We start from the raw sequence: 25,648 nt of genomic DNA, 5'->3' as shown, positions 1-25,648 counted from the left end.
GCCGTCCTTCACCACCCACACCGGCCGACCTTCACCACCCACACCGGCCGATCTTCGCCATCTACACCGGCCGACCTTCACCCACACCGGCCGACCTTCGCCACCCACACCGGCCGACCTTCGCCACCCACGCCGGCCGACCTTCATCACCCACACCGGCCGACCTTCGCCACCCACACCGGCCGACCTTCCCCACCCACACCGGCCGACCTTCACCCACACCGGCCGACCTTCGCCACCCACACCGTCCGACCTTCGCCACCCATGCCGGCCGACCTTCATCACCCACACCGGCCGACCTTCGCCACCCTCACCGGCCGACCTTCGCCACCCACGCCGGCCGACTTTTGCCACCCACACCGGCCGACCTTCGCCACCCACACCGGCCGACCTTCGCCACCACACCGGCCGACCTTCATCACCCACACCGGCCGACCTTCGCCACCCACACCGGCCGACCTTCACCACCCTCACCGGCCGACCTTCGCCACCCACGCCGGCCGACTTTTGCCACCCACACCGGCCGACCTTCGCCACCCACACCGGCCGGCCTTCGCCACCCACGCCGGCCGACCTTCGCCACCCACACCGGCCGACCTTCGCCACCCACACCGGCCGACCTTCGCCACCCACACCGGCCGACCTTCGCCACCCACACCAGCCGACCTTCGCCACCCACGCCGGCCGACCTTCACCCACACCGGCCGACCTTCGCCACCCACACCGGCCGACCTTCATCCACACCGGCCGACCTTCCCCACCCACACCGGCCGACCTTCACCCACGCCGGCCAACCTTCACCCACACCGGCCAATCTTCACCACCCACATCGGCCGACCTTCGCCACCCACACCGGCCGACTTTCACCACCCACACCGGCCGTCCTTCACCACCCACACCGGCCGACCTTCACCACCCACACCGGCCGACTTTCACCACCCACACCGGCCGTCCTTTACCACCCACACCGGCCGACCTTCACCACCCACATCGGCCGACCTTCGCCACCCACACCGGCCGACTTTCACCACCCACACCGGCCGACCTTCGCCACCCACGCCGGCCGACCCTCATCACCCACACCGGCCGACCTTCGCCACCCACACCGGCCGACCTTCCCCACCCACACCGGCCGACCTTCACCCACACCGGCCGACCTTCGCCACCCACACCGTCCGACCTTCGCCACCCATGCCGGCCGACCTTCATCACCCACACCGGCCGACCTTCGCCACCCACACCGGCCGACCTTCGCCACCCTCACCGGCCGACCTTCGCCACCCACGCCGGCCGACTTTTGCCACCCACACCGGCCGACCTTCGCCACCCACACCGGCCGACCTTCGCCACCCACACCGGCCGACCTTCATCACCCACACCGGCCGACCTTCGCCACCCACACCGGCCGACCTTCGCCACCCTCACCGGCCGACCTTCGCCACCCACGCCGGCCGACCTTCGCCACCCACACCGGCCGGCCTTCGCCACCCACGCCGGCCGACTTTTGCCACCCACACCGGCCGACTTCGCCACCCACACCGGCCGACCTTCATCACCCACACCGGCCGACCTTCGCCACCCACACCGGCCGACCTTCGCCACCCACACCGGCCGGCCTTCTCCACCCACACCGGCCGACCTTCGCCACCCACACCGGCCGACCTTCGCCACCCACACCGGCCGACCTTCGCCACCCACACCGGCCGGCCTTCTCCACCACACCGGCTGCATTTCGCGACCCATCTTTAATGTGACAGGTGCCTGGTCCTCACGATCTCACTTGCTTTGTCATTCACTGTTACATTTCACCCAAGGACCTCAGCTGGTGAATTAAGATCTCACTGCGTCCGTTGAAAAAAAAGAGATTTGTCCTCAAACACGCCATGCTCAGTCTTCAAATGTCTCTGAAGTTTTGAAGTTTGCCGGTACTTCCCTGCATATAACACACATGGACCTTACATCCTGATTAGCAGTGGCACATTTAATAAACCCACCCCTCAAGTAATCATCGTCATGCTGCTTTGTTCCTGTTTTCAGCTTCTTCTTCATGGGTTGTCCGCCAGAGGCCCTGGAGCTCACTGCTGGCAGCGACAAAACGGAGGAATCTCTCTCAGGCAGCCGGAACACGTGACGTCAGTTGACGGGGAGCGTGACCTGCTCTCTGCCGCCGCTCAGTGATTTTGAAATAAATTCGCTCCTGGGTCAACACGTGACGTCAGGAGGCGACGGCCTGTCTCACTGGGCTCCGGGACTGAGGGGGCACACGCACCCGCGGAACGGCTGGCATTTTCTAAAGCCGGTCGCGCCGTTGGACCACTTCTTCCCGCGATCGGGAACGCCGTGACGCACGGCCCTGTGACCCTCCCGACACCTGCGTGCGACTCACCTGCGGGTCACGATCCTGGGTTTGAAAATGGCTTGTCTCGATCATTCATATATTTCAGGAAAAGCAGCAATGGCCTTTGCAGAATTTCACTACGAACCTTACCCCGGCCTGAAAAACGACACTTTCTTTCCTGTCACTCAGCCAATTCCATATTGTGTCGCCCCTGCCCCTTTTATTCCACAAGCTGTAACTTTGCTCACAGGTCTGTTGTGCGCCACTGTTTTGAATGCTGTTTGCATCACATCAATGGCATTACCCTCATCGACCCTCCCTTCAAAAAAATTCCAGCAAGTTAGTCGCTCTGAACAAATCTGTGCTGGCTTTCCTTAATTCATCCACATTTGCCCAGCTGGCTGAAAGCTTGCCCATCACTGAGAGTAAACTGATTGGCCTGTAGATGCTGGGCTTATCTTACACCTTTTGAACACGGGTATAACATTTGCAAGTCTCCAGCCCTCTGGCACCTCCCCTGAGCCTAACACTGAAAAATTACAGCCAGAGCTTCCGCAATTTCCTTTCTCATTTCCCTGAGTTGTTGGGAGGTAAGAGGTTTATGGGATGGGAGCTACGTGTGTTGTTCCCTCTGAGACAGGCTCACCGTGACGCTGCTTTTCTCACCTTTCTTTCCACAGACGTCTAAGGAGGCGAAGGGCGAGCATTAAAAGAGCCAGGAGTTCTGCTCCAAGGTAATTGGGGAATGTGGAGAATGGTTGGTCATTTCCACACTTCCTCACGGAGCCCTCCCCACCATATGCAGCTCTGAAACAATTCCATCTCGGGAGAGTAAGAATGTTTCCGTAGCTTACGCGAGGATGCTGACACAGTGCTGTAAAAATAGTCACTGGTACCTGCTGTGACAGTGCTATTACAGTGTAAAGGAAACTTTATTCTGTTAGTATTCTGTACCTGCCCTGCAAATGTTTGATGGGTCAGTGTAGAGGGAGCTTTACTCAGGATCTAACCCCGTGCTGTACCTGTCCTGGGAGTGTTTGATGGGGACAGTGTGGAGGGAGCTTTACTCTGTATCTAACCCCGTGCTGTACCTGTCCTGGGAGTGTTTGATGAGGACAGTGTAGAGGGAGCTTTACTCTGTATCGTACCCCGTGCTGTACCTGTCCTGGGAGTGTTTGATGAGGACAGTGTAGAGGGAGCTTTACTCTGTATCTAACCCCGTGCTGTACCTGTCCTGGAGTGTTTGATGGGGATAGTGTAGAGGGAGCATTCCTCTGTATCTAACACCGTGCTGTACATGTCCTGGGAGTGTTTGAAGGGACAGTCTAAAGGGAGCTTCACTCTATATCTAACCCCGTGCTGTACCTGTCCTGGGAGTGTTTGATGGGGACAGTGTAGAGGGAGCTTTACTCAGGATCTAACCCGGTGCTGTACCTGTCCTGGGAGTGTTTGATGGGGACAAAGTAGAGGGAGCTTTACTCTGTATCTAACCCCGTACTGTACCTGTCCTGGGAGTGTTTGATGGGGACAGTGACGATGGAGCTTTATTCTGTATCTAACCCCGTGCAGTACCTGTCCTGGGAGTGTTTGATGGGGACAGTGTAGAGGGAGCATTCCTCTGTATCTAACACCGTGCTGTACATGTCCAGGGAGTGTTTGATGGGACAGTCTAAAGGGAGCTTCACTCTGTATCTAACCCCGTGCTGTACCTGTCCTGGGAGTGTTTGGTGGGGACAGTGTAGAGGGAGCTTTCCTCTGTATCTAACCCCGTGCTGTACCTGTCCTGGGAGTGTTTGATGGGACAGTCTAAAGGGAGCTTTACTCTGTATCAAACCCTGTGCTGTACCTGTCCTGGGAGTGTTTGATGGGGACAGTGTAGAGGGAGCTTTACTCAGGATCTAACCCGGTGCTGTACCTGTCCTGGGAGTGTTTGATGGGGACAAAGTAGAGGGAGCTTTACTCTGTATCTAACCCCGTACTGTACCTGTCCTGGGAGTGTTTGATGGGGACAGTTACGATGGAGCTTTATTCTGTATCTAACCCCGTGCAGTACCTGTCCTGGGAGTGTTTGATGGGGACAGTGTAGAGGGAGCATTCCTCTGTATCTAACACCGTGCTGTACATGTCCAGGGAGTGTTTGATGGGACAGTCTAAAGGGAGCTTCACTCTGTATCTAACCCCGTGCTGTACCTGTCCTGGGAGTGTTTGGTGGGGACAGTGTAGAGGGAGCTTTCCTCTGTATCTAACCCCGTGCTGTACCTGTCCTGGGAGTGTTTGATGGGACAGTCTAAAGGGAGCTTTACTCTGTATCAAACCCTGTGCTGTACCTGTCCTGGGAGTGTTTGATGGGGACAGTGTAGAGGGAGCTTTACTCTGTATCTAACCCCGTGCTGTACCTGTCCTGGGAGTGTTTGATGGGGACAGTGTATAGGGAGCTTTACTCTGTATTTAACCCCGTGCTGTAGCTGTCCTGGGAGTGTTTGATGGGGACAGTATATTGGGAGGTTTACTCCGTATCTAACCCCATGCTGTACCTGTCCTAGGAGTGTTTGATGGGCACAGCGGAGAGGGAGCTTTACTCTGTATCTAACCCCGTGCTGTACCTGTCCTGGGAGTGTTTGATGGCACAGTGTAGAGGGAGTTTTACTCTGAATCCTGGAAGTGTTTGATGGGGACAGTGTGGAGGGAGCTTTACTCTGTATCCTGGGAGTGTTTGATGGGGACAGTGTAGAGGGAGCTTTACTCTGTATCTAACTCCGTGCTGTAGCTCTCTGGGAGTATTTGATGGGGACAGTGTGGTGGGAACTTTACTCTGTACCTAACCCCGTGCTGTACCTGTCCTGGGAGCGTTTGATGGGGACAGTGTAGAGGCAGTTTTACTCTGTATCCTGGAAGTGTTTGATGGGGACAGTGTGGAGGGAGCTTTACTCTGTATCCTGGGAGTGTTTGATGGGGACAGTGTAGAGGGAGCTTTACTCTGTATCTAACTCCGTGCTGTAGCTGTCTGGGAGTGTTTGATGGGGACAGTGTATAGGGAGCTTTACTCTGTATTTAACCCCGTGCTGTAGCTGTCCTGGGAGTGTTTGATGGGGACAGTATATTGGGAGGTTTACTCCGTATCTAACCCCATGCTGTACCTGTCCTAGGAGTGTTTGATGGGCACAGCGGAGAGGGAGCTTTACTCTGTATCTAACCCCGTGCTGTACCTGTCCTGGGAGTGTTTGATGGCACAGTGTAGAGGGAGTTTTACTCTGAATCCTGGAAGTGTTTGATGGGGACAGTGTGGAGGGAGCTTTACTCTGTATCCTGGGAGTGTTTGATGGGGACAGTGTAGAGGGAGCTTTACTCTGTATCTAACTCCGTGCTGTAGCTCTCTGGGAGTATTTGATGGGGACAGTGTGGTGGGAACTTTACTCTGTACCTAACCCCGTGCTGTACCTGTCCTGGGAGTGTTTGATGGGGACAGTGTGGTGGGAGCTTTACTCTCTATCTATCCCCGTGCTGTACCTGTCCTGGGAGTGTTTGATGGGGACAGTGGAGAGGTTGCTTTACTCTGTATCTAACCCCGTGCTGTACCTGTCCTGGGAGTGTTTGATAGGACAGTGTAGAGGGAGCTTTACTCTGTATCTAACCCCGTGCTGTACCTGTCCTGGGAGTGTTTGATGGGGACAATGGAGAGGAAGCTTTACTCTCTATCTAACCCCGTGCTGTACCTGTCCTGGGAGTGTTTGATAGGACAGTGTAGAGGGAGTTTTACTCTGTATCCTGGAAGTGTTTGATGGGGACAGTGTAGAGGGAGCTTTACTCTGTATCTAACTCCGTGCTGTAGCTGTCTGGGAGTGTTTGATAGGACAGTGTAGAGGGAGCTTTACTCTCTATCTAACCCCGTGCTGTACCTGTCCTGGGAGTGTTTGATGGGACAGTCTAAAGGGAGCTTTACTCTGTATCAAACCCTGTGCTGTACCTGTCCTGGGAGTGTTTGATGGGCACAGCGGAGAGGGAGCTTTACTCTGTATCTAACCCCGTGCTGTACCTGTCCTGGGAGTGTTTGATGGCACAGTGTAGAGGGAGTTTTACTCTGTATCTAACCCCGTGCTGTACCTGTCCTGGGAGTGTTTGATGGGGACAGTGTATAGGGAGCTTTACTCTGTATTTAACCCCGTGCTGTAGCTGTCCTGGGAGTGTTTGATGGGGACAGTATATTGGGAGGTTTACTCCGTATCTAACCCCATGCTGTACCTGTCCTAGGAGTGTTTGATGGGCACAGCGGAGAGGGAGCTTTACTCTGTATCTAACCCCGTGCTGTACCTGTCCTGGGAGTGTTTGATGGCACAGTGTAGAGGGAGTTTTACTCTGTATCCTGGAAGTGTTTGATGGGGACAGTGTGGAGGGAGCTTTACTCTGTATCCTGGGAGTGTTTGATGGGGACAGTGTAGAGGGAGCTTTACTCTGTATCTAACCCCGTGCTGTACCTGTCCTGGGAGTGTTTGATAGGACAGTGTGGTGGGAGCTTTACTCTGTACCTAACCCCGTGCTGTACCTGTCCTGGGAGCGTTTGATGGGGACAGTGTAGAGGGAGTTTTACTCTGTATCCTGGAAGTGTTTGATGGGGACAGTGTGGAGGGAGCTTTACTCTGTATCCTGGGAGTGTTTGATGGGGACAGTGTAGAGGGAGCTTTACTCTGTATCTAACTCCGTGCTGTAGCTGTCTGGGAGTGTTTGATGGGGACAGTGTGGTGGGAGCTTTACTCTGTATCTAACCCCGTGCTGTACCTGTCCTGGGAGTGTTTGATGGGGACAGTGTGGTGGGAGCTTTACTCTCTATCTATCCCCGTGCTGTACCTGTCCTGGGAGTGTTTGATGGGGACAGTGGAGAGGTTGCTTTACTCTGTATCTAACCCCGTGCTGTACCTGTCCTGGGATTGTTTGATGGGGACAGTGTGGTGGGAGCTTTACTCTCTATCTATCCCCGTGCTGTACCTGTCCTGGGAGTGTTTGATGGGGACAGTGGAGAGGTTGCTTTACTCTGTATCTAACCCCGTGCTGTACCTGTCCTGGGAGTGTTTGATAGGACAGTGTAGAGGGAGTTTTACTCTGTATCCTGGAAGTGTTTGATGGGGACAGTGTAGAGGGAGCTTTACTCTGTATCTAACTCCGTGCTGTAGCTGTCTGGGAGTGTTTGATAGGACAGTGTAGAGGGAGCTTTACTCTCTATCTAACCCCGTGCTGTACCTGTCCTGGGAGTGTTTGATGGGACAGTGTAGAGGGAGCTTTACTCTGTATCTAACCCCGTGCTGTACCTGTCCTGGGAGTGTTTGATGGGACAGTGTAGAGGGAGCTTTACTCTCTATCTAACTTCATGCTGTACCTGGGTGTTTGGTGGGGATTGTGTAGGGGGAGCTTTCCTCGCTGCTGCACCTGCCCGGGTGTGTTTGATGTGAAGCTATTGTGGTTAGTTACTGTGTGATTACACTGATATCCAGCATAACATAAAACTATTCAAGGATGGGATTCGAGTATAGAAGCAGGGATGTGTTGCTGCATAATACAGGGCCTTGGTGAGACCACACCTGGAGTACTGTGTGCAGTTTTGCTCTATTAATCTGAGGAAGTATGTCCTGGCTCTCGAGTGAGTGCAGCGACGGTTTACCACAATGTTTCCTGGGATGACAGGAGTGACATATGAGGAGAGATTGAATCGGTTAGGATCGCATTCGCTGGAGTTCAGAAGAATGAAGGGGGATCTCACAGAAACCTATAAAATTCTAACAGGGTAGATGCAGGAAGGATGTTGCTGACAGTGAGTGTGTCCAGACCAGAGGGCAGAGTCTGAGGATGTGGGGTGGACAATTTCGGACAGAGATGAGGACAAGTTCCTTCACACAGAGAGTGGTGATCCTGTGGAATTCGCTACCACAGGCAATAGTTGAGGCCACAACATTGGGGGTGGGGTTCGCCACCCAGCCAGTTCCCGTTTCTCGGCGCACCCCGCCGGCTGCCGGATTCTCCGTTCCCACAGCCGGCCAATGGGGTTGCCCATTGTGGCTACCCTACGCGGGCATGTGTGCGCTGCCGGCAAAGCGGAGGAGCCCGCCGATGAGAATGCCCTGTGTTTTGAAGAAGCAGGTAGATATCGCACTTGGGCCGAAGGTGGTCAAAGGACATGGCAGGAAAGCGGGATTAGGCTATTGAGTTGAATGATCAGCCATGGTCGTAATGAATGGCGGAGCAGGCTCGAAGAGCCTCATCAAGGTCCTAACGTCTGTGTTTCCGCCGTACAGAAGAGATATACGGACGCCAAACGTTAACCCTGTTTCTCCCTCCATAGATGCTGTCAGACCTGCTGAGTTTATCCAGCATTTTCTGTTTTCATTGTACCCTGCATAAAGATCTTGATACACTGCTCTCCAGGTGAACGTTATACAAAAGTGGGAGACCTGCTGGGAATCCCTGCAGATATTCCTCGAAATGAAAATGAAATGAAATGAAAATCGCTTATTGTCACAAGTCGGCTTCAAATGAAGTGACTGTGAAAAGAAATGATTTGTGTTCCCTCCCAGGAACACAAATTTCCCAGTAAAAGAGAGAAGCTGATGATCGTATATGCTTTGATCATTGACAAGTTTTTGTGTGTGTTATCCAGCTGGACTTTCCCCTCGATTCTGGCACTCTCACACAGGGTCACATCTTACATATGGCAAGAACTGAACAGTGGTCACTACCCCGTCCAAATGATCATTTTAATGATTTGTGGAAGATGCTGTGTGGGAATGGCGGGTAGCGGGGAGCTCATTCCAGCTCCACCACCCCTCTGAGCTGTGGGAGTGGTGGTCTTGGACGCTCTTTGCCAGGCCAGCCTGTCCCTCAGCCAAAGCAAAGGCGTAATCTGCTCTCAGTCCTCAAGCGGCATGTTCGACAAGGAACCTCATCTTCCGATGGACCTCTGTCCTTGCCTATTCTGTAGAAATGCTCACAGAGAGCTGAGCACAAAATCATCGAAAATGATCATCATAGAATCCCCACAGTGCAGAAGGAGGCCATTCGACCCAGTGAGTCTGCACTGACCCTCTGGAATAGCACCCCACCTAGGCCGACTCACCTGCCCTATCCCAGTAACCCTCTAACCCCAGTACACTTTTGCACACTAAGGGGCAATTTAGCAAAGCCAATCCACCTCACCTGCACACCTTTGGAAAATATTTGTGTCCTTTCACACTCTGGGACAGTGGGTCACGCTCTGTATTGGGGTACACAGTGCTGATCATCCCTCATGGTTTTCTTGCAGGATATTGATGATTTTTCTGAATTAGCTGCCATGAGGGCCTTTGACAATGCCATCCTGGACATTGTTGTGACTGCCTACACAATGTGACCTGTTATCAATGCTGCTTTTACCTGTACCGGGTGTGGGTGGTGTCTGTATCCTGGTTCGTCAGAGTGAAGAGGTTGATTGGATTCCAACTTACTTTGTGACCCTTGGCTCTGCACGCCGGACCCTCATAGAACACAGAACAGAGGCTGCACCGATCCGATCCACAAGCCCTCACTTCCACCCTATCCCCGTAACCCAATAACCCCTCCTAACCTTTTTGGACACTAAGGGCAATTTATCATGGCCAATCCACCTAACCTGCACGACTTTGGACTGTGGGAGGAAACCGGAGCACCCGGAGGTAACCCACGCACACACGGGGAGAACGTGCAGACTCCGCACAGGCAGTGACCCAAGCCGGAATCGAACCTGGGACCCTGGCGCTGTGAAGCCACAGTGCTACCCACTTGTGCTACTCCTCTTGCCCGTTTAACCCACAAAAGAGGAAAACGGTTAACCAGAGTCCCTGTAGCAAGCTTCCCCACCTTCTTGGAGACAGAACCGACACTTACCAGTGTGATATTCCCCAGCCACTGGGGGCAAACGCCAGGAGGAAGGGGCCAGGGGCACAGTACATCTGGCCCCATTCCATTTACCCTTGGTTTCTATGAACAGCCAGCCAATCAGCAGCCGCTTTACAAGTTGGCCAGCAGTTCCTCCTGCCTTCTGCGGTATGGGTGTCGGGGTGGGTCCCAAATGCAGGGGCAACTCGAAGGGACTGCCCACATTCCGTATCGTCCCGCCACCCCCTCACCAACGCCTCCCCCTCCCCCAACCCCGATCCTTCCCTCCTGGAAAATCAAGCCCCAGAACCAATTTCACTCCATCAAAAGTTGGTGCTGGTCTGGGTAACAAAGCAGGACTCCTTCTCTGAAGAATATGTGTGTGTTTGAGTTGGGTTTTTACGACATCTGATATCTACTATGCCCCATTTCTGGTGCTTGTCCATGAATGATCAGGTTGCTTGGCACCTTGCCCGCTGATGGGTGAAAAGGTGACTCCTGTTGGTCCAACACCAAAACCACTATTGATTAGATACTTGCTCATACTTGGAGGATCCTTAGTGAGAGAATGTGAGACCTCCACCCCGCACCCCCCCCCCCACTCCCCCTCGCCCCTCATTCTCCCCCCCCCCCCACCCCCCCTCGCCCCTCATTCTCCCCCCTTACCCCCACCACTGCACACCCATCATTGCGGTTCCATCACCAATCTCTCTTGTTTTCAGGATGGTGTCAGAACGCCGCCAGTCAACGTACCGGGTGCACTCGGTGGCCTGTGCGGGTACTGAGGCCCACTTCTCCCTCTGCCAGTTCGAGCTGGTGAAAGGAAACGGCACGGCCCGCTGCCAGGGCGGGATGCCGGCTGCCGTCAGTTGTGTCCCCGGACCCCTGTTCAGCAAGGGGCGCAAGCAGATGAAGCAGCCCGAGGTGAGAGAGGCAGTGGGGGAGGGGGCGGGAATGGAAAGGGGAGGAGGTAATGGTGGGTGGAGAGCGCAGCGTTGAGGGGGGAGGGAAGGTTGGACCATCCAGTTCACTCAGCGAGGTGACAGGCTCGATTGTTATTGTTCTAGTTTTCTCAACTTTCTGTCCAGGAGATTTCCTAGTTCACTGACTCCCTTTCGTCCCTCGTCTATACCTGACACTCACGGACACACTTCTAACACAGGCTCCTACAAGACAAACACTGACATTCCCTCTGCCTCTCCCTCCCTCAGTCTCTCCCTCCCTCAGTCTCTCCCTCAGTCTCTCCCATCCTCAGTCAACCCATCCCTCAGTCTCACTCTGCTGCAGTCTCCCCCTCCTTCAATCTCTCCCTCCCTCAGTCTAACCGTCCCTCAATCTCTCCCTCCCTCAGTCTCTCCCTTCCTCAGTCAACCCCTCCCTCTGTCTCTCCCTCCCACAGTCTCTCCCTTCCTCAGTCAACCCATCCCTCAGTCTCTCCCTCCCTCAGTCTCTCCCTCAGTCTCTCCCTCCCTCAGTCAACCCCTCCCTCAGTCTCTCCCTCAGTCTCTCCCATCCTCAGTCAACCCATCCCTCAGTCTCACTCTGCTGCAGTCTCCCCCTCCTTCAATCTCTCCCTCCCTCAGTCTAACCCTCCCTCAATCTCTCCCTCCCTCAGTCTCTCCCTTCCTCAGTCAACCCCTCCCTCTGTCTCTCCCTCCCACAGTCTCTCCCTTCCTCAGTCAACCCATCCCTCAGTCCCTTCATCCCTCAGTCTCTCCCTCCCTCAGTCTCTCCCTTCCTCAGTCAACCCATCCCTCAGTCTCACTCTGCTGCAGTCTCCCCCTCCTTCAATCTCTCCCTCCCTCAGTCTAACCCTCCCTCAATCTCTCCATCCCTCAGTCTCCCCCTTCCTCAATCTCTCCCTCCCTCAGTCTACCCCTCCCTCAGTCTCTCCCTCCCTCAGTCTCCCCCTCCCTCAATCTCTCCCTCCTTCAGCCTATCCCTCCCTCAATCTCTCCCTCCCTTAGTCTACCCCTTCCTCAATCTCTCCCTCCTTCAGTCTACCCCTCCCTCAACCTCTCCATTCCTCAGCCTACCCCTTCCTCAATCTCTCCCTCCTTCAGCCTACCCCTTCCTCAATTTCCCCCTCCCTCAATCTACCCCTGCCTCAATCTCTCCCTCCCTCAATCTCTCCCTCCTTCAGTCTACCCCTCCCTCAATCTCTCTCCCTCAGCCTATCCCTCCCTCAATCTCTCCCTCCCTCTGTCTACCCCTTCCTCAATCTCTCCCTCCCTCAATCTACCCCTTCCTCAATCTCTCCCTCCCTCAATCTACCCCTTCCTCAATCTCTCCCTCCCTCAATCTACCCCTTCCTCAATCTCTCCCTCCTTCAGTCTACCCCTCCCTTTGTCCTTCCCTCTCTGACTCGCTGTCACTCAATCTGTCCCTCCCTCATTCTCATTCCCCCCTCATTCTCTCTCACAGTCAATGCCTGCCACTGGTGAGGTACGAATGTTACATGCGCCCTTTGTGCTAGTGTGACTCCAACCAGTGGAGAGTTTCCCCATTGACTTTAATTTTCTAGCTCTCCTTGATGCCACACTCTGTCAAATGCTGGCATGCCTGCCCTCCGGAGCCCAGCTCTTTTGACCATGTTTGAACCCGGCGGAGCAAGAAATGAGACGAGGCAGGGGCTGAGTACGGTGGTGGTGTGGAGGTTGATTGGGTGGTTTTGGTGACCAGTCCCCCCTCATTTCCTTACCTATCCGCCTCCCCTCCCTCACTCTCCCCATCCCTCACTCTCCCGCTCCCTCACCCGCAATCGGGCAGGACGTCAGCCCATCACGTATTCCCAGGGCGCCTTGGGAGGCTCAATCAACACCGATCCTGTGAGCCTTGCTCCACCCTGCGTGCCAGCCTTGCCCTCCTCATACTTGGGCTTCAATGGTGGCAACTCCCATCCCTGCATCTCAGGCTCATTGACATTGATCTTTCTTTCCATTCCCCACCCGGTTTACAGCTGTCTGTGCGACTGAAGGCGGGTGCGAGGGTTGGAGAGGGCCGAGTAGAAATCCTGAAAGACAATGAATGGGGCACCGTCTGTGATGACCGCTGGAATGTCCTGTCTGCCAGTGTGGTCTGTCGCGAGCTTGGATTCGGCAGCGCCAAGGAGGCCCTGACTGGGGCAAGGATGGGAAAAGGTGAGCACGAGGTGGAGGCGGCAAGGGGCAGGAAATCAATAGAGGAGAATTAGCAGTGGGACTAATGGGACAGTGGGAGCGTTGGGGTGATGGGAGAGATGGGGCAGTGGGAGAGATGGGGCAGTGGGACCGATGGGACAGTGAGAGAGATGGGGCATGGGAGAGATGGGGCAGTGGGAGAGATGGGGAATGGGAGAGATGGGGCAATGGGAGAGATGGACAGTTGGAGAGAGGGGGCAGTGGGACCGATGGGGCAATGGGAGAGATGGGGCATTTGAGAGATAGGGCAATGAGAGAGATGGGGCAATGAGAGAGATGGGGCATTTGAGAGATAGGGCAATGGGAGAGATGGGGCAATGAGAGAGATGGGGCATTTGAGAGATAGGGCAATGAGAGAGATGGGGCAATGAGAGAGATGGGGCATTTGAGAGATAGGGCAATGGGAGAGATGGGGCAATGAGAGAGATGGGGCATTTGAGAGATAGGGCAATGAGAGAGATGGGGCATGGGAGAGATGGGGCAGTGGGAGAGATGGGGCATTTGAGAGATAGGGCAATGGGAGAGATGGGGCAGTGGGAGAGATGGGGCATTTGAGAGATAGGGCAATGAGAGAGATGGGGCATGGGAGAGATGGGGCAATGAGAGAGATGGGGCATTTGAGAGATAGGGCAATGAGAGAGATGGGGCAGTGGGAGAGATGGGGCAGTGGGAGAGATGGGGCAGTGGGACCGATGGGGCAGTGGGACCGATGGGGCAGTGAGAGAGATGGGGAATGGGAGAGATGGGGAATGGGAGAGATGGGCAATGGGAGAGATGGGGCAGTCGGAGAGATGGACAGTCGGAGAGAGGGGGCAGTGGGACCGATGGGGCAGTGGGACCGATGGGGCATGGGAGAGATGGGGCATGGGAGAGATGGGGCAATGAGAGATAGGGCAATGAGAGAGATGGGGCATGGGAGAGATGGGGCAATGAGAGATAGGGCAATGAGAGAGATGGAGCATGGGAGAGATGGGGCATGGGAGAGATGGGGCAATGAGAGAGATGGAGCATGGGAGAGATGGGGCATGGGAGAGATGGGGCAATGAGAGAGATGGGGCATGGGAGAGATGGGGCATGGGAGAGATGGGGCAATGAGATAGATGGGGGATTGAGAGAGAAAGGGGAATGGGAGAGATAAGGCAATGAGAGATATAAGGATTGTTACAGTGTAGGATATACTAGGGAATGTTGTAGTGTGGGACATACTAAGGAGTGTTACAGTGTGGGATATAGTAGGGAGTGTTACAGTGTGGGATATACCAGGGAGTGTTGCAGTGTGGGATATACTAGGGAGTGTTGCAGTGTGGGATATACTAGGGAGTGTTACAGTGTGGGATATACTAGGGAGTGTTACAGTGTGGGATATACTAGGGAGTGTTACAGTGTGGGATATAGTAGGGATTGTTACAGTGTGGGATATACTAGGGAGTGTTACAGTGTGGGTTATACTAGGGAGTGTGACAGTGTGGGATATAGTAGGGATTGTTACAGTGTGGGATATACTAGGGAGTGTTACAGTGTGGTATATACTAGGGAGTGTGACAGTGTGGGATGTACTAGGGAGTGTTATAGTGTGGGATATAGTAGAGAGATTACAGTGTGGGATATACTAGGGAGTGTTAACAATGTGGGATATACTAGGGAGTGCTATAGTGTGGGATATAGTCGAGAGATTACAGTGTGGGATATACTAGGGAGTGTTAACAATGTGGGATATACTAGGGAGTGCTATAGTGTGGGATATAGTCGAGAGATTACAGTGTGGGATATACTAGGGAGTGTTAACAATGTGGGATATACTAGGGAGTGTTAACAATGTGGGATATACTAGGGAGTGTTAACAATGTGGGATATACTAGGGAGTGTTAACAATGTGGGATATACTAGAGAGTGTTACAGTGTGGGATATACTAGGGATTGTCACAGTGTGGGATATACTCGGGACTGTTACAGTGTGGGATATACTAAGGAGTGTTACAGTGTCGGATGTACTAAGAAGTGTTACAGTGTGAGATATAGTAGAGAGTGTTACAGTGTGGGATATACTCGTGAGTGTTACAGTGTGGGATATACTAGGGATTGTCACAGTGTGGGATATACTTGGGACTGTTACAGTGTGGGATATACTAGGAAGTGTTACAGTGTGGTATATACTAGGAAGTGTTACAATGTGGGATATACTAGGGAGTGTTGCAGTGTGGGATATACCAAGATGTGTTATAGTGTGGGATATACTAGGGAGTGTTACAGTGTGGGATATACGAGGGAGTGTTACAGTGTGGGATATACTAGTGAGTGGAACAGTGTGGGATATACTAGGAAGTGTTACAGTGTGGGATATACTAAGGATTGTTACAGTGTGGGATATGCTGGAGAGTGTTACAGTGTGGGATATACTAGGGAGTGTTACAGTGTGGGATATACTAAGGATTGTTACAGTGTGGGATATACTAGAGAGTGTTACAGTGTGGGATATACTAGGGAGTGTCACAGTGTGGGCTATACTAGGGAGTGTTACAGTGTGGGATGTACTAGGGAGTGTCACAGTGTGGGATATAGTAGGGAGTGTTACAGTGTGGGATATACAAGGGAGTGTTATAGTGTGGAACATAGTAGAGAGATTACAGTGTGGGTTATACTAGGGAGTGTTACAGTGTGGGATATACTAAGGATTGTTAGAGTGTGGGATATACTAGAGAGTGTTACAGTGTGGGATATACGAGGGAGTGTTAACAATGTGGGATATACTAGGGAGTGTTATAGTGTGGGATATAGTAGAGAGAATACAGTGTGGGTTATACTAGGGAGGGTTACAGTGTGGGATATAGTAGGGAGTGTTTCCAATGTGGGATATACTATGGAGTGTTAACAATGTGGGATATACTAGGGAGTGTCACAGTGTGGGATATACTCGGGAGTGTTACAGTGTGGGATATACTAGGATGTGTTACAGTGTGGTATATACTAGGAAGTGTTACAGTGTGGGATATACTAGGGAGTGTTGCAGTGTGGGTTATACCAAGGTGTGTTACAGTGTGAGATATACTAGGGAATGTTATAGTGTGGGATATACTAGGGAGTGTTACAGTGTGTGATATACTAGGGAATGTCACAATGTGGGATATGCTAGGGAGTGCCACAATGTGGGATATACTCGTGAGTGTTACAGTGTGGGATATACTAGGAAGTGTTACAGTGTGGGATATACTAAGGATTGTTACAGTGTGGGATATGCTGGAGAGTGTTATCGTGTGGGATATACTCGGGAGTGTTACAGTGTGGGAGATACTAAGGATTGTTACTGTGTGGGATATACTGGAGAGTGTTACAGTGTGGGATATACTGAGGATTGTTACAGTGTGGGATATACTAGCGAGTGTTACAGTGTGGGATATGCTAAGGAGTGTTACAGTGTGGAATATATTAGGGAGTGTCACAGTGTGGGATATACTAGGGAGTGTTGCAGTGTGGGATATACGAGGGAGTGTCACAGTGTGTGATATACTATGGAGTGTTACAGTGTGGGCTATACTAGGGAGTGTTACAGTGTGGCATATACTAGGGAGTGTTACAGTGTGGGATATACTAGGGAGTGTCATGGTGTGGGATATACCACAGAGTGTTACAGTGTGGGATATACCCGGGAGTGTTACAGTGTGGGATATACTCTGGAGTGTTACATTGTGGGATATACTAGAGAGTGTTACAGTGTGGGATATACTAAGGAGTGTTGCAGTGTGGAATGTAATAGAGAGTGTCACAGTGTTGGACATACTAGGGAGTGTTACAGTGTGGGATGTACCAGGGTGTATTACAATGTGGGATATACTAGGGAGTGTTACAGTGTGTGATATACCAGGGTGTGTTACAGTGTGGGATATACTAGGGAGTGTTACAGTGTGGGATGTACCAGGGTGTGTTACAGTGTGGGATGTACAAGGGAATGTTACAGTGTGGGATATACTATGTAGTGTCATGGTGTGGGATATACTAGGGAGTGTTACAGTGTGGGATATACTAGGGTGTGTTACAGTGTGCGATATACTAGGGAGTGTCATGGTGTGGGATATACCACGGAGTGTTACAGTGTGAGATATACTAGGGAGTGTTATAGTGTGGGATATACTAGGGAGTGTTACAGTGTGTGATATACTAGGGAATGTCACAATGTGGGATATACTAGGGAGTGCCACAATGTGGGATATACTCGTGAGTGTTACAGTGTGGGATATACTAGGAAGTGTTACAGTGTGGGATATACTAAGGATTGTTACAGTGTGGGATATGCTGGAGAGTGTTACAGTGTGGGATATACTAGGGAGTGTTACAGTGTGGGAGATACTAAGGATTGTTACTGTGTGGGATATACTGGAGAGTGTTACAGTGTGGGATATACTGAGGATTGTTACAGTGTGGGATATACTAGTGAGTGTTACAGTGTGGGATATGCTAAGGAGTGTTACAGTGTGGAATATATTAGGGAGTGTCACAGTGTGGGATATCCTAGGGAGTGTTGCAGTGTGGGATATACGAGGGAGTGTCACAGTGTGTGATATACTAGGGAGTGTTACAGTGTGGGATATACTAGGGAGTGTTACAGTGTGGGATATACAAGGGAATGTTACAGTGTGGGATATACTATGGAGTGTTACAGTGTGGGCTATACTAGGGAGTGTTACAGTGTGGCATATACTAGGGAGTGTTACAGTGTGGGATATACTAGGGAGTGTCATGGTGTGGGATATACCACAGAGTGTTACAGTGTGGGATATACCCGGGAGTGTTACAGTGTGGGATATACTCTGGAGTGTTACATTGTGGGATATACTAGAGAGTGTTACAGTGTGGGATATACTAAGGAGTGTTGCAGTGTGGAATGTAATAGAGAGTGTCACAGTGTTGGACATACTCGGGAGTGTTACAGTGTGGGATGTACCAGGGTGTATTACAATGTGGGATATACTAGGGAGTGTTACAGTGTGGGATGTACCAGGGTGTGTTACAGTGTGGGATGTACAAGGGAATGTTACAGTGTGGGATATACTATGGAGTGTCATGGTGTGGGATATACTAGGGAGTGTCATGGTGTGGGATATACCACGGAGTGTTACAGTGTGGGATATACAAGGGTGTGTTATTGTGTGGGATATACTAGGGAGTGTTACAGTGTGGGATATACTAGGGAGTGTCATGGTGTGGGATATACTAGGGAGTGTTACCGTATGGCAGAGACTAGGGAGTATTACAGTGTGCGATATACCCGGGAGTGTTACAGGTTGGGATATACTAAAGAGTGTTACAGTGTCGGATGTACTAAGAAGTGTTACAGTGTGAGATATAGTAGAGAGTGTTACAATGTGGGATATACTCAGGAGTGTTACAGGTTGGGATATACTAGGGAGTGTTACAGTATGACATATACTAGGGAGTTGTTACAGTGTGGGATATAGTAGGGAGTGTTACAGTGTGGGATATACTAGGGAGTGTTATAGTGTGGGATTTAATAGAGAGATTACAGTGTGGGTTATACTAGGGAGTGTTATAGTGTGGCATATAGTAGAGAATACAGTGTGGGTTATACTAGGGAGTGTTACAGTGTCGGATATACTAGGGAGTGTTAACAATGTGGGATATGCTCGGGAGTGTTACAGTGTGGGATATACTAGGAAGTCTTACAGTGTGGGATATACTAGGGAGTGTTGCAGTGTGGGATATACCAAAGTGTGTTACAGTGTGAGATATACTAGGGAGTGGTCTTGTGTGGGAGTGTCACAGTGTGGGATATACTAGGAAGTGTTACAGTGTGGGATATGCTAAGGATTGTTACAGTGTGGGATATACTAGGGAGTGTTATAGTGTGGGATATACTAGCGAGTGTTAGTGTGGGATATACTGGGGATGTCACAATGTGGGATTTACTAGGGAGTGTCACAATGTGGGATATACTAGTGAGTGTTACAGTATGGGATATACTAGGAAGTGTTACAGTGTGGGATACACTAAAGATTGTTACAGTGTGGGATATACTGGAGAGTGTTACAGTGTGGGATATACTAGGGAGTGTTACAGTGTGCGATATACTAAGCATTGTTACAGTGTGGGATATACTAGAGAGTGTTACAGTGTGGGATATACTAGGGAGTGTCACAGTGTGGTCTATACTAGGGAGTGTTACAGTGTGGGATATACTTGGGAGTGTCACAGTCTGGGATATAGTAGCGAGTGTTACAGTGTGGGATATAGTAGGGAGTGTTACAGTGTGGGATATACTAGGGAGTGTTACAGTGTGGGATATACTAGGGAGTGTCATGGTGTGGGATATACCATGGAGTGTTACAGTGTGGGATATACAAGGGTGTGTTATTGTGTGGGATATACTAGGGAGTGTTACAGTGTGGGATATACTAGGGAGTGTCATGGTGTGGGATATACTAGGGAGTGTTACAATATGGCAGAGACTAGGGAGTATTACAGTGTGCGATATACTCGGGAGTGTTACAGGTTGGGATATACTAAAGAGTGTTACAGTGTCGGATGTACTAAGAAGTGTTACAGTGTGAGATATAGTAGAGAGTGTTACAATGTGGGATATACTCAGGAGTGTTACAGGTTGGGATATACTAGGGAGTGTTACAGTATGACATATACTAGGGAGTTGTTACAGTGTGGGATATAGTAGGGAGTGTTACAGTGTGGGATATACTAGGGAGTGTTATAGTGTGGGATTTAGTAGAGAGATTACAGTGTGGGTTATACTAGGGAGTGTTATAGTGTGGGATATAGTAGAGAATACAGTGTGGGTTATACTAGGGAGTGTTACAGTGTGGGATATACTAGGGAGTGTTAACAATGTGGGATATACTCGGGAGTGTTAACAATGTGGGATATACTCGGGAGTGTTACAGTGTGGGATATACTAGGAAGTGTTACAGTGTGGTATATACTAGGAAGTCTTACAGTGTGGGATATACTAGGGAGTGTTGCAGTGTGGGATATACCAAAGTGTGTTACAGTGTGAGATATACTAGGGAGTGGTCTTGTGTGGGAGTGTCACAGTGTGGGATATACTAGGAAGTATTACAGTGTGGGATATACTAAGGATTGTTACAGTGTGGGATATACTAGGGAGTGTTATAGTGTGGGATATACTAGCGAGTGTTAGTGTGGGATATACTGGGGATGTCACAATGTGGGATTTACTAGGGAGTGTCACAATGTGTGATATACTAGTGAGTGTTACAGTGTGGGATATACTAGGAAGTGTTACAGTGTGGGATACACTAAAGATTGTTACAGTGTGGGATATACTGGAGAGTGTTACAGTGTGGGATATACTAGGGAGTGTTACAGTGTGCGATATACTAAGGATTGTTACAGTGTGGGATATACTAGAGAGTGTTACAGTGTGGGATATACTAGGGAGTGTCACAGTGTGGTCTATACTAGGGAGTGTTACAGTGTGGGATATACTAGGGAGTGTCACAGTCTGGGATATAGTAGCGAGTGTTACAGTGTTGGATATAGTAGGGAGTGTTACAGTGTGGGATATACTAGGGAGTGTTATCGTGTGGGATATAGTAGAGAGATTACAGTGTGGGATATACTAGGGAGTGTTAACAATGTGGGATATACTAGGGTGTGTTAACAATTTGGGATATACTATGAAGTGTTAACAATGTGGGATATACTAGGGAGTGTTAACAATGTGGGATATACTAGAGAGTGTTACAGTGTGGGATATACTAGGGATTGTCACAGTGTGGGATATACTCGGGACTGTTACAGTGTGGGATATACTAGGAAGTGTTACAGTGTGGTATATACTAGGAAGTGTTACAGTGTGGGATATACTAGGGAGTGTTGCAGTGTGGGATATACTCGGGAGTGTTACAGGTTGGGATATGCTAAGGAGTGTTACAGTGTGGGATGTACTGGGAAGTGTTACAGTGTGGGATATACTAGGGAGTGTTACAGTGTCGGATATACTAGGAAGTGCTCCAGTGTGGGATCTACTCGGGAGTGTTACAGTGTGGGATATACTCGGGAGTGTTACAGGTTGGGATATACTAAGGAGAGTTACAGTGTGGGATGTACTGGGAAGTGTTCCAGTGTGGGATATACTAGGGAGTGTTACAGTGTCGGATATACTAGGAAGTGCTCCAGTGTGGGATCTACTCGGGAGTGTTACAGGTTGGGATGTACTGAGGAGTGTTACAGTGTGGCATGTACTAGGGAGTGTCACAGTGTGGGATATACTAGGGAGTGTTACAATGTGTGGGATATAATAGCGAGTGTTGCAGTGTGGGATGAACCAGGGTGTGTTACAGTGTGGGATGTACAAGGGAATGTTACAGTGTGGGATATACTAGGGAGTGTCATAGTGTGGGATATACTAGGGAGTGTTACAGTATGGCATATACTAAGGATTGTTACAGTGTGGGATATGCTGGAGAGAGTTACAGTGTGGGGTATACTTGGGAGTGTTACAGTGTGGGAGATAGTAAGGATTGTTACTGTGTGGGATATACTGGAGAGTGTTACAGTGTGGGATATACTGAGGATTGTTACAGTGTGGGATATACTAGCGAGTGTTACAGTGTGGGATATGCTAAGGAGTGTTACAGTGTGGAATATATTAGGGAGTGTCACAGTGTGGGATATACTAGGGAGTGTTGCAGTGTGGGATATACGACGGAGTGTCACAGTGTGGGATATACTAGGGAGTGTTACAGTGTGGGATATACTAGGGAGTGTTACAGTGTGGGATGTACAAGGGAATGTTACAGTGTGGGATATACTATGGAGTGTTACAGTGTGGGATATACTATGGAGTGTTATGGTGTGGGATATACTAGGGAATGTTACAGTGTGGGATATACTAGGGAGTGTTACAGTGTGGGATGTACTAGGGAGTGTCATGGTGTGGGATATACCACAGAGTGTTACAGTGTGGGATATATCCGGGAGTGTTACAGTGTGGGATATACTCTGGAGTGTTACAGTGTGGGATATACTCTGGAGTGTTACAGTGTGGGATATACTAGGGAGTGCATTGTGTGGGATATACCACGGAGTGTTACAGTGTGGGATATACAAGGGTGTGTTGTTGTGTGGGATATACTAGGGAGTGTTACAGTGTGGGATATACTAGGGAGTGTCATGTTGTGGGATATACTAGGGAGTGTTACAGTATGGCAGAGACTAGGGAGTGTTACAGTGTGCGATATACTCGGGAGTGTTACAGGTTGGGATATACTAAAGAGTGTTACAGTGTCGGATGTACTAAGAAGTGTTGCAGTGTGAGATATAGTAGAGAGTGTTACAATGTGGGATATACTCAGGAGTGTTACAGGTTGGGATATACTAGGGAGTGTTACAGTATGACATATACTAGGGAGTGTTACAGTGTGGGATATACTAGGGAGTGTTATAGTGTGGGATTTAGTGGAGAGATTACAGTGTGGGTTATACTAGGGAGTGTTATAGTGTGGGATATAGTAGAGAATACAGTGTGGGTTATACTAGGGAGTGTTACAGCGTGGGATATAGTAGGGAGTGTTAACAATGTGGGATATACTAGGGAGTGTTACAGTGTGGGATATACTAAGGATTGTTACAGTGTGGGATATAATAGGGAGTGTTATAGTGTGGGATATACTAGCGAGTGTTAGTGTGGGATATACTAGGGAGTGTTACAGTGTGGGATATACTGGGGAATGTCACAATGTGGGATTTACTAGGGAGTGTCACAATGTGGGATATACTAGTGAGTGTTACAGTGTGGGATATACTAGGAAGTGTTACAGTGTGGGATACACTAAGGATTGTTACGGTGTGGGATATACTGGAGAGTGTTACAGTGTGGGATATACTGGAGAGTGTTACAGTGTGGGATATACTAGGGAGTGTTACAGTGTGCGATATACTAAGGATTGTTACAGTGTGGGATATACTAGAGAGTGTTACAGTGTGGGATATACTAGGGAGTGTCACAGTGTGGTCTATACTAGGGAGTGTTACAGTGTGGGATATACTAGGGAGTGTCACAGTCTGGGATATAGTAGCGAGTGTTACAGTGTTGGATATAGTAGGGAGTGTTACAGTGTGGGATATACTAGGGAGTGTTATCGTGTGGGATATAGTAGAGAGATTACAGTGTGGGATATACTAGGGAGTGTTAACAATGTGGGATATACTAGGGTGTGTTAACAATTTGGGATATACTATGAAGTGTTAACAATGTGGGATATACTAGGGAGTGTTAACAATGTGGGATATACTAGAGAGTGTTACAGTGTGGGATATACTAGGGATTGTCACAGTGTGGGATATACTCGGGACTGTTACAGTGTGGGATATACTAGGAAGTGTTACAGTGTGGTATATACTAGGAAGTGTTACAGTGTGGGATATACTAGGGAGTGTTGCAGTGTGGGATATACTCGGGAGTGTTACAGGTTGGGATATGCTAAGGAGTGTTACAGTGTGGGATGTACTGGGAAGTGTTACAGTGTGGGATATACTAGGGAGTGTTACAGTGTCGGATATACTAGGAAGTGCTCCAGTGTGGGATCTACTCGGGAGTGTTACAGTGTGGGATATACTCGGGAGTGTTACAGGTTGGGATATACTAAGGAGAGTTACAGTGTGGGATGTACTGGGAAGTGTTCCAGTGTGGGATATACTAGGGAGTGTTACAGTGTCGGATATACTAGGAAGTGCTCCAGTGTGGGATCTACTCGGGAGTGTTACAGGTTGGGATGTACTGAGGAGTGTTACAGTGTGGCATGTACTAGGGAGTGTCACAGTGTGGGATATACTAGGGAGTGTTACAATGTGTGGGATATAATAGCGAGTGTTGCAGTGTGGGATGAACCAGGGTGTGTTACAGTGTGGGATGTACAAGGGAATGTTACAGTGTGGGATATACTAGGGAGTGTCATAGTGTGGGATATACTAGGGAGTGTTACAGTATGGCATATACTAAGGATTGTTACAGTGTGGGATATGCTGGAGAGAGTTACAGTGTGGGGTATACTTGGGAGTGTTACAGTGTGGGAGATAGTAAGGATTGTTACTGTGTGGGATATACTGGAGAGTGTTACAGTGTGGGATATACTGAGGATTGTTACAGTGTGGGATATACTAGCGAGTGTTACAGTGTGGGATATGCTAAGGAGTGTTACAGTGTGGAATATATTAGGGAGTGTCACAGTGTGGGATATACTAGGGAGTGTTGCAGTGTGGGATATACGACGGAGTGTCACAGTGTGGGATATACTAGGGAGTGTTACAGTGTGGGATATACTAGGGAGTGTTACAGTGTGGGATGTACAAGGGAATGTTACAGTGTGGGATATACTATGGAGTGTTACAGTGTGGGATATACTATGGAGTGTTATGGTGTGGGATATACTAGGGAATGTTACAGTGTGGGATATACTAGGGAGTGTTACAGTGTGGGATGTACTAGGGAGTGTCATGGTGTGGGATATACCACAGAGTGTTACAGTGTGGGATATATCCGGGAGTGTTACAGTGTGGGATATACTCTGGAGTGTTACAGTGTGGGATATACTCTGGAGTGTTACAGTGTGGGATATACTAGGGAGTGCATTGTGTGGGATATACCACGGAGTGTTACAGTGTGGGATATACAAGGGTGTGTTGTTGTGTGGGATATACTAGGGAGTGTTACAGTGTGGGATATACTAGGGAGTGTCATGTTGTGGGATATACTAGGGAGTGTTACAGTATGGCAGAGACTAGGGAGTGTTACAGTGTGCGATATACTCGGGAGTGTTACAGGTTGGGATATACTAAAGAGTGTTACAGTGTCGGATGTACTAAGAAGTGTTGCAGTGTGAGATATAGTAGAGAGTGTTACAATGTGGGATATACTCAGGAGTGTTACAGGTTGGGATATACTAGGGAGTGTTACAGTATGACATATACTAGGGAGTGTTACAGTGTGGGATATACTAGGGAGTGTTATAGTGTGGGATTTAGTGGAGAGATTACAGTGTGGGTTATACTAGGGAGTGTTATAGTGTGGGATATAGTAGAGAATACAGTGTGGGTTATACTAGGGAGTGTTACAGCGTGGGATATAGTAGGGAGTGTTAACAATGTGGGATATACTAGGGAGTGTTACAGTGTGGGATATACTAAGGATTGTTACAGTGTGGGATATAATAGGGAGTGTTATAGTGTGGGATATACTAGCGAGTGTTAGTGTGGGATATACTAGGGAGTG

The 25,648-nt window shown here is 50.0% G+C and overlaps 1 protein-coding gene across 2 annotated transcripts in view; it reads left to right on the top strand.

Annotated features, from left to right (window-relative positions):
* Positions 1-25,648, top strand: part of LOC140409347 (lysyl oxidase homolog 3B-like) — a 461,422-nt gene that overhangs the window by 326,535 nt on the left and 109,239 nt on the right. Inside the window, exons 5-7 of one of the 2 annotated variants that reach the window (XM_072497763.1) lie at positions 3,019-3,072; positions 10,936-11,137; positions 13,173-13,353. In XM_072497763.1, coding sequence (XP_072353864.1) covers positions 3,019-3,072; positions 10,936-11,137; positions 13,173-13,353 — 437 coding nt within the window. The remainder of the gene's footprint in view (positions 1-3,018; positions 3,073-10,935; positions 11,138-13,172; positions 13,354-25,648) is intronic. The other variant, XM_072497764.1, reaches the window with a different exon arrangement.

The sequence above is a fragment of the Scyliorhinus torazame genome, chromosome 3 (genome assembly GCF_047496885.1).
Source record: "Scyliorhinus torazame isolate Kashiwa2021f chromosome 3, sScyTor2.1, whole genome shotgun sequence".
Taxonomy (NCBI): Eukaryota; Metazoa; Chordata; class Chondrichthyes; order Carcharhiniformes; family Scyliorhinidae; genus Scyliorhinus; species Scyliorhinus torazame.
Note: the sequence above shows the minus strand (reverse complement) of the source record. Positions and strands in the feature narration are given on the sequence as shown.